Source organism: Ascaphus truei, chromosome 19, assembly GCF_040206685.1.
Source record: "Ascaphus truei isolate aAscTru1 chromosome 19, aAscTru1.hap1, whole genome shotgun sequence".
In the NCBI taxonomy this organism is placed as follows: Eukaryota; Metazoa; Chordata; class Amphibia; order Anura; family Ascaphidae; genus Ascaphus; species Ascaphus truei.
In genome coordinates this window covers 34,400,681-34,413,307 of record NC_134501.1, presented here as the reverse complement: position 1 = coordinate 34,413,307, position 12,627 = coordinate 34,400,681, and the positions used below count along the sequence as shown (strand labels likewise).

At 47.3% G+C, this 12,627-nt stretch overlaps 1 protein-coding gene across 1 annotated transcript in view; it reads right to left on the bottom strand.

Annotated features, from left to right (window-relative positions):
• Positions 1 to 2,095: 2,095 nt before the first annotated feature.
• Positions 2,096 to 12,627, bottom strand: part of LOC142470156 (capping protein, Arp2/3 and myosin-I linker protein 2-like) — a 154,497-nt gene continuing 143,965 nt past the window's right edge. Inside the window, exons 6-11 of the mRNA XM_075577110.1 lie at positions 11,340 to 11,376; positions 10,507 to 10,578; positions 8,910 to 9,218; positions 8,093 to 8,200; positions 5,725 to 5,841; positions 2,096 to 3,307 (exon numbers count right to left, since the gene is read on the bottom strand). Of these exons, the coding sequence (XP_075433225.1) occupies positions 3,141 to 3,307; positions 5,725 to 5,841; positions 8,093 to 8,200; positions 8,910 to 9,218; positions 10,507 to 10,578; positions 11,340 to 11,376 (810 nt within the window). The 3' untranslated portion in view covers positions 2,096 to 3,140. The remainder of the gene's footprint in view (positions 3,308 to 5,724; positions 5,842 to 8,092; positions 8,201 to 8,909; positions 9,219 to 10,506; positions 10,579 to 11,339; positions 11,377 to 12,627) is intronic.

The following is a 12,627-nucleotide window of genomic DNA, read 5'->3' as shown; positions in this document are numbered from 1 at the left end:
GACTGTATACAGTGAGTCCTGTGGCTGATATTTTCTCTTCATCTACAAACACAAAGGTTATATTCGCTAAACGGCTCTAAACCAGAAGGCTTGGGGTGAATGGGCTGCACGGGGCCTTGTCGCTCAGTGCGGACGGCACAAAGTCTTGGCTGTACACACTGAGAACAATAGTTCTTTCCTGTACTCTAAAAGAAGTGAGCAATCTGCTTCATACTGCAGCATTGGAAGGTCCTGGAATGGTCACATGGACATTGCGGTCATCGTATGGTTTTTAACTTTGTTTTAAGGGATGATGAGCAACTGAAAAACATAATTTTGGTTTAAACTGGAAGGAACAAGTGACCCCATTTCACCCACTGACATCAGTAACAGTATCTGCCCTTGTATTCTGACTGCGGTCACGGCTCACCGAGAACTGAGGTCATATTCTGCCCTAAGAATGAACAGAAAGGTCGTACCTTTGCGATATCATCCTACGACCACCACGGTTCCACTCTTTGTGATGTTGCCCCAGCGCCAGGGGGCACTAGATATTAAGCCTCAGAAATAGTTTGTGCTCTACGTGCCCTCATTAGATTTGGTAAGATTCTGGATACAGAAAAGACAGAAGACTCTCTCACATATTTTACACAGGGTTCCTCAAACTTGTTCATGGCATGTCCAAGGTGAAGTCCTTCCAAACGCACTCACAAGTCTCAATCTGAGAACTACCTTCCTGACTTCAACAGCATCTTTATTTATAACAAGACCATGCCTTTTTTGATGGTGTTTTTAGTTGAAAAGGGTGGTTGGAACCATGAAATCGTGTGTTTATGCCATGGTGTCTTCTTCTACCTACGGTTTATTCAGTTCTTATAACTAGTTATAAATAAGGAATGGGTGTCCCGGGTACCTGTTTGCGGTCTTCTGCTGGTATCTGATTAACCGAGGGGTGGCCAACTCCAGTCCTCAAGGGCCACCAACACGTCAGGTTTTCAGGATATCCCGGCTTCAGAACAGGTGGCTCAATCAGTGGCTCAGTCTTCGACTGGAGTCGGCTACCCATGGATTACCCCCTTCTCTGAAAGAACCAGCATCCATTCGCAAGGTGATTTTCCAACGGTGAAGTGGTTCATGGGGGCACTTATCAAGGCATTTGGAAATTTTGGAGCAACAAAAGTTTATTGGCGCCCAGTTGCGGTAAATGTAAGAAACGGGTTTCTTGCATATGGTGCAGAATGTTAGAAGCCGGAAAGTTCCTCTAACTAAAAGGAGCAGTTTCTTCATAAGAGTAAACTGCAGTAATCCCACTGACATATGTATGGGGTTACATCGGGGTGATTGATGCCTTTTTACCCAAAGTGAACACCCATAAGTATTGGTGTTAAGAGTCCCCCCCACCCCACACTTTATTGTCTCTCTGATAAGAACAGGTGGGCTAAAGGTAAATAAACCCATTCAGAGGCCCTTAAGAAATGTAACTAATAATTAATTCCTCCCCCCCAAAAAAATAAAGACAGCATCTTTGCTATTTGCATGGTTAGGTTTGTATAGGAAAGACTATTACATGTAAATGATGTAGAATAGTTTGTTCTCTGAACAGCTATGTGGTGACCCAGAGACACAGTTGTTTGTTACAGTATATCTGGTTATAATCTGTGCCTCAGGACGGTAACTGACTCCCTAATGTCTCCTTTTTACACTCCGCAAGTTGGGGGCAAACGTGGAACAAAGACCTCGATACATTGACTCGATGAGAAAAATAAACATCTGCATAGATTTTGCTCCAAAATTGCCGCCATCTTTAAAGTAGCCGGCGTTTTACATGAGTAATCACTAATGCGATCGCGTAAGCGCGCCAGGCCCCGGAAGCTGGATACGGACGTGGATAGGGACTCTCTAGATGCAGTCAGCCTGATAACCCCCTAGCAAACAAGCAACTGCCAGCGACGTTCCTGGAACACCATAAGGACCGCTCTGCTGGCCCAGGTGCCTCTGGCTGTGAGTGGGGTATGTAATGTAGATATCGGTGTGTGGACACGCGACCCTTATGCTGCAGCAGAAACCCAGAGGTTCCCGACTCTTTGACCCCGCCCAAAAAATAAAATTGAGTTGGTTCGGTGGTGGAAGTGTTTTTATGGCTTGTCGGACACTAATAGGATCCGGCTGCTGTGTTCTTTAACACATGGAAAAATAAAAGAGAGACGCGTGGAAGGTCGTTATGTACAGCATAGCGCACTGCGTTTACCTGCTCTGCATAAACATTCAATTTGCACTAGTCAAGCAATAAACTGCGTGCATTGAAAAAATATAGGGCTGCGAACCCCGTGCTTAAATACATGGGGTGAACACCACTTCCCAAGGTTTGGGGCATGTGTCCGGTGCTGGGGTCGGGTGTGTGGTGACCTTCTTAAAAGTGCTGTGCCCATATAGGACCAAATGGAACTAGAGACGGTCATATGTTCAGAACTAGGTGATTGATGCCTTTAAAAATGTTATTAATGGGTGTAAATAAGAGGGGTTTTGACATTTGTAAACCTTCTAAAGGACCCTCATCATCGGTAGAATACAAAAATCCCCCACTAAAAAATGTCATGGAGTGATACTGCAGTGGAAAAATACATACATAATATTTCTTTCCTTATATAGCACTGACAGTGTATGTGGCGTTGTACATACAGTACAATTTTGTAGGCACAGTCTCTTCCCTGAAGAGCCTACAATCTAGTTTTGGTGCACCGGTCCCCGAGAAGAGCTGAAGCTGGGATTTAAACAGGGTCTACCCGGGCCAAAGACAAAGCTCTACCACAAAGCTAATCCTTTAGCCAGGACGTGACCTATTATATTGTGTATGAGAGCAGCAGTACCGGAAATTGTCCCCACTTGATTTAAACGCCCTTATACTTGTCTGATGTTATCAATCAACCACGTAAAACATATCACCGTCCTTAGTTGAGTTTGATCCTATACAGGACGGTACCTTTGCCGTTTCCCTTTAAGGCTTATGAGGCTATTCATGAAAGTCTGGTCGCTATTACTAGGAGGTTGGCCGACACCGCATTGTAACAGCTGCCAAACTTTGGGGAATAAGCCTCCTGCGCAGGTAAGAACGTCCCTGTGATAACCCCCTGGAACTGGTGCACTGGGTTAATCACTGTTCATTAGTCATTGTCGTTGGGTCGGTGGCAAGATGGGATCTCAGTTCTTTGGTCTATGGCTGTGTTTTGTGCAGTCTCTACAGTGAATTGCGTTGCGTTCCCTTCGGATTTCATCGCCAACGGGGACTCCGCAGGCGCCAGTCGCCTTCCATGATCGCTCTTCTCGGATCCTGCAAAAGGGCCCAAAAAGAAGCAATTAGCAGAGCAAATGTCTTCCGGGCGGACAACTGCAAGGGTAACATTGAGGCCGGCGCCATAACAACCCGTTCGCTGTCGGAGGGAACAGCGACACAAACACGGCCATTTGAATGTTCTCACGTCAGGTAATAACTGTGCACGTATTTAATATATCAAGAAAAGACTACATAGAAACTCAATCCCCAAGCGAAATAATACCAAGAAATAGCCTTCATCAGGGGTGGCCAACTCCAGTCCTCAAGGGCCACCAACCGGTCAGGTTTTAAGGATATTCCTACATCAGCACAGGTGGCTCAATCAGTGGCGCAGTCTTCGACTTCAGGGATATCCTGAAAACCTGACCTTTTGGTGGCTCTTGAGGACTTGCGTTGCCCACTCCTGGCCTTCATGGTTTCCGTGTGAGCTGCCATGTTCTGCGTCTCTCTGCGGCCCAGTTAGCCCCTCCTATGATGCCAGTTGCGGCACTGCCGGTGCCTGGGACTCTTTGCTAAGAGCAGGGGCAGGTGTTTAGCAGGTTGTGATTTTAATATAACATTTTAATTCAAAGCAGGAATCTGCCCCAAACAGGATTTTTCTTTTTCTCATTTTCGAAGAACCAGGGGTTCCACCCCCCCCTCTCCCTCCCTTCCTCCCCCCCTCTCCCTCCCCCCCCTTTCCCTCCCTTCCTCCCCCCCTCTCCCTCCCTTCCTACCCCCCTCTCCCTCCCCCCCTCTCCCTCCCTTCCTCCCCCCTCTCCCTCCCTTCCTACCCCCCTCTCCCTCCCTTCCTCCCCCCCTCTCCCTCCCTTCCTCCCCCTCTCCTCCTCCCCCTCCTCTCCCTCCCCTCTCCCCCCTCTCCCTCCCCCCTCTCCCTCCCTTCCTCCCCCCTCTCCCTCCCTTCCTCCCCCCCTTTCCCTCCCCCCTTTCCCTCCCCCATCTCCCTTCCTTCCTCCCCCCTCACCCTCCCTCCCCCCGCCTCCCTCCCTCCCTCCCCCCATCTCCCTCCCTTCCCCCCTCTCCCTCCCTTCCTCCCCCCTCTCCCTCCCCCCTCCCTCCCCCCTCTCCCTCCCCCGCTCCTTCCCTCCCCCCCTCTCCTTCCCTTCCTCCACCCTCCTCACCCTCCCTTCCTTCCCCCTCTCCCTCCCCCCCCCTCCCTTCCCCTCTCTCCCTCCCCCCTCTCCCTCCCTTCCTCCCACCCCCTCTCCCTCCCTTCCTCCCCCCCTCTCCCTCCCTTCCTCCTCCCCCTCTCCCTCCCTTCCTCCTCCCCCCCTCTCCCTCCCTTCCTCCTCCCCTCTCCCTCCCTTCCACCCCCCCTCACCCTCCCTTCCTCCCCCCCTCCCTTCCTCCCCCCCTCTCCCTCCCTTCCTCCCCCCACTCCCTCCCTTCCTCCCCCCCTCTCCCTCTCCACCCCCTCCCTCCCCACCCCCTCTCCCTCCCTTCCTCCCCACCCCCTCTCCCTCCCTTCCCCCTCTCCCTCCCTTCCTCCCCCCCTCTCCCTCCCTTTCTCCTCCCCCTCCCTTCCTCCTCCCCCCTCTCCCTCCCTTTCTCCCCCCCTCCCTCCCCCCATCTCCCTCCCTTCATCCCCCCCTCTCCCTCCCTTCCTCCCCACCCCTCGCCGACTGACTGTAAAATAAACGTTTACATTTTCTGTAGTGTATGTAAAAGAAAACTTCAAATATGGCCGCCGGGTCACCAATCGTGGGTCTGGAGCGGCATTCTGGCAAAATAAATGTTTGAATTTTGCCAAATCCATGGAGCCTCTAATCTTCTTCTGCCCTGAGCTCTGCCTGTGGAGCGCAGCGGGCGCCCCTCACTGAGGAGAGCGCTCCGGTATATGCAGCCGTTATTCTTCATTGCTGGGGTGCATCTTTGCTGAGGGGAAATACACTCACATACTCCCAAGCATAGAAAAGCGCTTAGCCCACCCAGGGTCTGAGAGCATACCGTCCAGAGACTTGCATCGGCTCGCTGACCCTCCCGTCCAAGCGCGCCACTGGGGCTTCCGGATAGGTGGCGCGGATATTGTGCGCTTTGGACCTGTTGCTGAGTTACATCCAGAGCCTGAAGTATGGGTTTGGCTGAGAGAGCAAAGCCCATAACTCAGACTGGGATGGAGTCAGCACCGCTTCATGTCATTCCGCTTCCAAAGCGCGTACAATCCGGCCGGTCTGGCCGTTTAAACCGGGCGGTCTGGCCGTTTAACCGGGCAGTCTGTCACTTTTTATAGACGTGCTTTAGAAGATGCGATTTGTAATACAGAATAGGGGTTTTCCCCGCATTTCACTCCGCTGCTTGTGAACATGCTAACCCCCGCAGTTTGGCAGTGACTACCTCGGCGCGGCGAGAATTGGCCCCTATGTGTTGGCGTCATACATTGCGTCATTTACCTGCAAGGTAGAAATACAACTCACCTTCTGTTTCCGAGCTGCCCTTAGTCCTGCTGCTTGTCTGCAATGAGGACGCTTCTATTCTCTGCTTCAGTTTCATTACTGGGGATCGCTGGAGCCGAACAAGAGGGATTTTTACACCTGCAACAGACGAGATATTCACAAAATCGTTTAACCCCCTATATACTGTATATATATTTATATATCTGTAAAGAGAAAAAGGGAACGCACCACAACATTATTCATCTTTTAATTATCACAGCAAATAAAACTACTACTTGTGAGCACATCTCTCAGACAGGTCCACAACCCTGCCCTCGCCCATTACCTCTTAGGCCAAGTCCATGCGGACGCAGACCGCGTGATGACATTGCCTTAAGGCATTGATCGCGCCCATAGACCGCGCAGCGCGATGGGCAGGTCACATGAGCGGATCGCCCAATGAGGGTGAACCAGCTCTGTGGCGTCACTGACACGCCCCTAAACACCCCCCCCCCCCCACGGCGCGTCTAGCCTGTCCAAAAAACGCACCCGATCACGCGGGTGACGTCACGGACGCGCATGCCTCCACGCGGGAGACGGCAGTATGGACTCAGCCTTAGCATACAATGCTTCCACTGCATCCAGGGATTGATTCTGGGTAATGACATGCAAATGAGCACATAGTGGGTCACTCTTTGCTTCTTGTCCATTTGAACACGGGACCCCCATTAGCTTAAGCCTGCCGCATTACACAGCTTTTCAGCACAGACTGGGTTATAGAAGTGCAGAGCCAGTAACCTACTCAAAGGTAGCTCTGTCAACCGTTTTGTCCTCATCAGTGTCAGGCTGGTTGGTGGCTATGCTATGAAGCTGATAGTGCGTATAAACAGACTCAAAAAAAAACGTGGGGAGTAAAAAAGTCACACAAACTGATCTGTTCGGTTTGTGAGACCCGTGAGTGCCAGCCTAATTTCTTCATTTAAATAAATGAAAATATATATCGGAGAATGTCCTATATGTATTCTGGTTGCTTACTGTACATTGAACATTGCTGCAGTCATAGGCCTATTCATTTAAGTGTGAGAACATTAGTTTTCATGCGGTAAATAGCAATTTTGCCTGAAAAGTCATCTCAGCGTAATTATTCAATTGGACGTGAAAATCCAAACTGCGAGGAATAGGTTATTCAGGTAGCAATTGTGTTTGGTCTTGGAAATTCTGCGTGACAGCTAATTTAGTATGCAAATGAGCAAATCTCGCCAAATCTTACTCTTTCCTTATATAATACAGAGGCTCCCTCTCTCTCTGTCCCTCTTCCTCTCTTTCCCCGTCCACACCCATCCCGGGAAAGTACCAAGAGAGAGGGAGACTCATTTAATGTAGAGAGTCTCAGGGCAAGGACCCAAGACCAATCAAGACGCATTCATCACTTTTAGCAGTGTAACACCCCTCCTAAGGTATACTAGGGGTTACTAGCAGTTTAGTGTATGCTAGGCCACACCCTGTGTTGCCATAGGGACCCTGATGTCACGATGGGATATTTAAGATAGGAGACAGGTTCTAGGGAGGCTAGTTCCGGGAGGACAAGAGGAGAGGAGCCTCAGGGAGAGTAGATAGGGATGTATTCATAAAGCAATAGAACAGAACGGGCCCCCCTTATTTATTATGTTGTAGATAGGGACAGTGCCCTTTAAGTTAGGATCCTAGAAGATGGCAAGCGGAATCCAGCAGGTCCCGGAGAAGGGAAAGGGACACGCCACAGAGGGCCTCAGACAGAAGGTTCTTGGGTGTCGAAAGATTGGCTCTACCGGCAGATCCATACCAGTATTCAGTTCAGCCTGTGTGGCAGTGGCAGTTCCCAGACAGGACAAAGGTATGATCTTCACCTGCATACTGTAGGACTGGTCAGGACCCCAGTAAGAACCCAGGTTAAATGGGGTATAACAGAAGTTACTCCGAAAGACAAGAGGTGGTGGGTCCAATACCAGTAAAGCAACCACGAAGATACATCTCCCTCTGAGTGTTAAGAGCGGGCACTTAAGGAAGCACAGCATTCATGAATAACCACGAGAATATAGTACAACATTGTCGTGTGTGTGTGTGGCGTGTCCCCGTGCCTACAAAAGTTCCTGGCGCCCACTATTTTCACCCTTGCTACCTCATCTCCCAGCCGCCTGAATACAGCACCCGGAGACAAGGTAACCCATGCAGAGTAGCCAAATATTGTACCCCGATGTAATCTCCCTAGGCGCCGGGCAGGGAGGGTTACGGTAGCAATATTTTTGCATTGATTATTATTATTGGTTGTGACGAGAACCCGTTTGTGGGCGAGTTTGCACTGATTTTCTCCCCCAATGAGCCTACTAAAAGGCAGAGGTGGACAGCGTTTCTTGTCAGTCGGGAACCTTACTCTCGAGTTCGGATGTGTATCCCTGGTCCCTGAGCTGCTCTTCATGCGCGGAAACGGCTCTCCTGTTTTGAAATTGCTTCAGGCGCAGTCTGGGTTTAAACAGGTTTTCTGAAAGAGAAGCAGAAGAAGGTAGGTAACACGTTACGTCGCCGGAAGACATCACAGTTGGTGTCCTCCATTGCGAGAAGGTGTTTTATGGAATAGCAGTTTAGTAAATATGGCACTTCTGCTTTGAAGTGAATATTGTGCTTGTGTTCCTGTGTCTTTGTCATGGGTCCACTTGGACTTAACACAATTTTGTAGGACCATGTGTCGCATTAGTGGTACTTTTACCGTAGGTTGTGAACCAGAATCATACTATCAGATATTATTTGAATATGCTTTTTACTTATATAACACTAACAATGTATGCTGTGCTGTACATAGAATTTTGTAGGCACACTAAGTCTCTGCCTCAAAAAGCTTACAATCTAATGTTGGCCCCTGGGGATCAGGGAGATAAAAGGACCATAGTTACTGAGTTGTCTTTTGCTATAGGACACCTACAGGTGCTAGAAGACATCTTATGGCCCATTCAAGAAGGTATCTTCCAGTGCCGGTGTCTTAAGGCAAAAGACTGTTTAGTAAATATGGGCCCACGGTCACATGGAGAGAGGACACTGGGATTTAGATCGGTTCCCCCGCTTCCAAGTGGGGGACATTACAGCTGAGCTGTTTTTCAGCCCGTTACTTTCAACAATAACAATGTATCAGCAGAGCAAATGTGATCCACTTCGTGGTCAGGAAGAATTATTTGCCACAAAACCACAATACACACCGTCATTCCCAAATACTTCCGATGCTGTGTCCTTTGCTTCTGAAGTGTCTCCCAAATGTATAATCCGATTGGGGGAAGGAGCAGGGGAGCTGCGTTCCAACCCTGGGAGACTCCAACTGTCCTCCGACTTCTTCTCCCCTAATGATTGACTGTGCTCCAGGATGACTAAGGACCTCCTTGGTGAAGAGTGGAGCTCCAAACACCGGCCCTTCAGCTCTGCATTGAGCTGCTTCCCGAGGTCTTTCCAGTTCAGCCTCCCCTCTGTCGGATCCCTAACGGGCTCAGCCACTTTAGGAGCGGCTCTTTCCGCTTAGAAGAAAAGATGGTTCGGTTTCAGAAGACAGAACTCAGTGGAACAATAAATATGTTGCATGCAAAATGGAGGCGATTAAAAGGGACAATGGAACATTTGCTAAAATCGAGTCTTTGTTCCGGTATTTGGTACCAAGTTATTCAGTAGGGGGAGAGGTGGAGAGATGGCACATAGATATTCAGTTATATGCATTGGTCGGTCCCAGAGTGGGATTATACAGTATAACGGTGCAGGAGACGCACAGAGAAGAGGAGATCATACTGTACTAAGATACACATATATATACACACACACAAGCACATTCAAACACACATTATAACTATCGTGTATTTGTAAAGTGCCAAAATATTCAGCAGCGCGGTACAATGAGGGTACAGAGTGATATAAATCACATGAACAGAATGACATACAAATAAGGACAAATAGGCACAAAAGATATAAAAGGCAACGGGGGCCCTCATCCTGGGAGCTGACACTCAAGAGGGAAAAATGGGCAATGTTGAAACAAAAAAGTGGCTGCTCATTGTGGGATGGGGTATGTCTACCGGTGGAATTTAGTCCAGCTATACAGCTAGTCCCATTAAAGTTTGGGGGTGTGGGGGTTAGATAGTGTGGAGTACCCATTCATAGACATAAGGACGCACATATTCATACACAGTCAGATGCACATACTCACACTCATTTATACAGATACATGTGTTTATACAGTATGCACACAAATGTATACACATACCCCTGTGTGCACACACTTACACATGTACACACCATATGACACATATGGATGTATACTTTTATTTATACATTGCAAGGAATGTACGCAGAGCTTTCCAGGAAGAAGTGGTTATGAGGCCCGGCTCTTGCAATGCTCTGTCTTGCTCACAAGCACACACACATTATCACTGGCACACCTTGGAGGTGGGGCAATAGGGGCAGTAGGATACATCATTTGTTTCTTTAAAGAATATTATGTGTCCTAAGTATTACTGACCCTATAAATTAACTAATACCCTAAGCTGGTCATATGAGTCCGTTTTGGGTTAACCATTGACTGAAACAAGTTTATGATGCTGCAAGTCACGACAAATCTGCTCGTCTTTCACTGAGTCACTTCTCCTTCTACGATAAAATACATGGAATAGTTGTATTTAGTACTAGAAAGGTCACATCACTCTGGTCCCACAAAGCAGTCATCGGTATGGCCTTCATCTGAGTCATTTTAGAAGGTAGAAAGTAATGACAGGGAATAGAGGAGATCAGCTACTAACTTCCATAGGTGGACCTTACCCGTGGACATTGAATGTGTACGAGCTTTTAAAGATGGCGGGGGAGATTCCGAAGAGTTATCCACGATGTCACCTAGAAAACAATAACAATTGTTTGTAGTTATGTCATTGTTTTAAAAGACGGAGCACATTCTTAATCACACTTCATTCATACACGGAAAATGGACGGGCAAACGAATAGTCGGTGATCAACAGCTCATTGGGAATTGGCAAAACATTGAATATGATGGCCCAGGAGAACCACTTGGCCGATTTAATCTGCCCATTTGCCAATCTCCAAAGAAACTCTATAAATCGACACAAGAGAAAATCCTCGCACTGCTCCAAAGATTCACCGGGCCCGTTTACTCTTCAAATTACAATATCATTTATCATTCCTCTTTTGCGCTTCTACCAGGACGAGAATCTGTTACAAAGACGACTTTATATAATCAAAGGGATTATCATATTAATTTCTTCCGCTGATACCGTGTCACCCTGAATGAATGCATCGTGTCCTTATTACCTATGGTTGTCATGTATTATGTAATTAAGAATTCATTAGAAATACATTAAATTGGGATTTCAATGCACTGTGAATGCAAAAATTATTTTAACCTCTTTGCTGCCAGAGGGGCTTGTGACACAATGCACTATAGGGGTTACACTATCCCGACCCTACTGACCTTACCCGATCATAGAACCTTGACTTAAAATTCCAGTGAATTCCATCTGCTTCTCCTTAGTGGCCAGATACTGTACTATAACATGATGGCTCTCAGCTCAGTTTCATACACCTGGTGGCCATATGAAATTCTCTCTACCCTGCTAAAGAAAATACTACACTGCACTCACCTTCTGAACCAGCCTTTTTGATCTCGCCATCTTTATTCTGCAAAAGAAACACATTGACATTGTATTCAGTAAGTCACTTTGTTGTTATGGATGTCACCTACGCTCCCATAATGCTCCTCTTTCAGACTGGTACAGTACAGGGGTGGCCAAATTCAGACCTCAAGGGCCCCGAACAGGCCAGGTTTTAAGGTTATCCCTGCTTCAGCACAGATGGAGCTGGATATCCCGAATACCTGACCTGTTGGTGGCCCCTGAGGAATGGAGTTGGCCATTCCTGGTGTAGTACATGAATACATCAAATCAGTCATTCTGGAACTTATATGTTGAACATACTTAAAACTATTTTGTTTGAAGGAATCAGGTTTTCTGATTGGATATTACATAAGAAACAATGGTTCAAATGGCAAATGAGCTTATATTGCTAATTTAAACCATTAATAGTATTGGAATTGTGGAGAAAAATGATAGCATACATAAATGATTCCACGAATAAATTCGAGGGGACCCAGAAACCATGGCTGTTGCGTTTCGCCTCCCAGGAACATATGAGGAAAGCGCATATTTGAAGTTCTTGTCAGAGAATGGTTTAAATAATGTTATTATTGTACTTCATTATACCATTTCCTTCTCTCCCTTCCCTATTTCCCCCAGATACCAGTTCCTATGTGAAATGATTACATTGTATACCTTATACTCTTGCTCAATTTAAAATAAAAAAGAGGAATAAAAAAATAACAATTTGAAGCAACAATTCTACATCCCCCCTTTTTTTCTTATCTGTATATGTAGAGCGTGTGGCAATGTATAATTCTATATTCTTATCTAAATTGGCAATCGTTTGGTGCTCCTGCTATAAATCTGTAAAAATTCTGCTTGTGTGCCTAACATAATGGCGCCTTTCAATCTATCCTTCATTCCATGTAACTCAGCAGTTACAACGTATCCTGATATTACTAAGGTAACATTATCGAACTCAAGCTGCTGGGAATATTGTCAACAAAGTATCACAAACAGGAAAGTGTTGCAAAGATCTTGCACTGCTGGGGAGGTGGCTAAACCTGCTATAGGGATCAAAGGATGCTTCAAAACTCATTAAAAATGGCATGAAGGGTTGAATAATAATAAAAAACAATACAGTAAGTATTATCTAATACAGGGGTGCACAAACTTACCTACATGCGCCCCCCTGTCTCCCCTCCGGCTCACGCCCCCTTCCTGCAGGGCTCCGTCGTGAAATGACACGGTGGGGTCATGTGATGTCCCATTGCCATGGCAACATGATGTCACA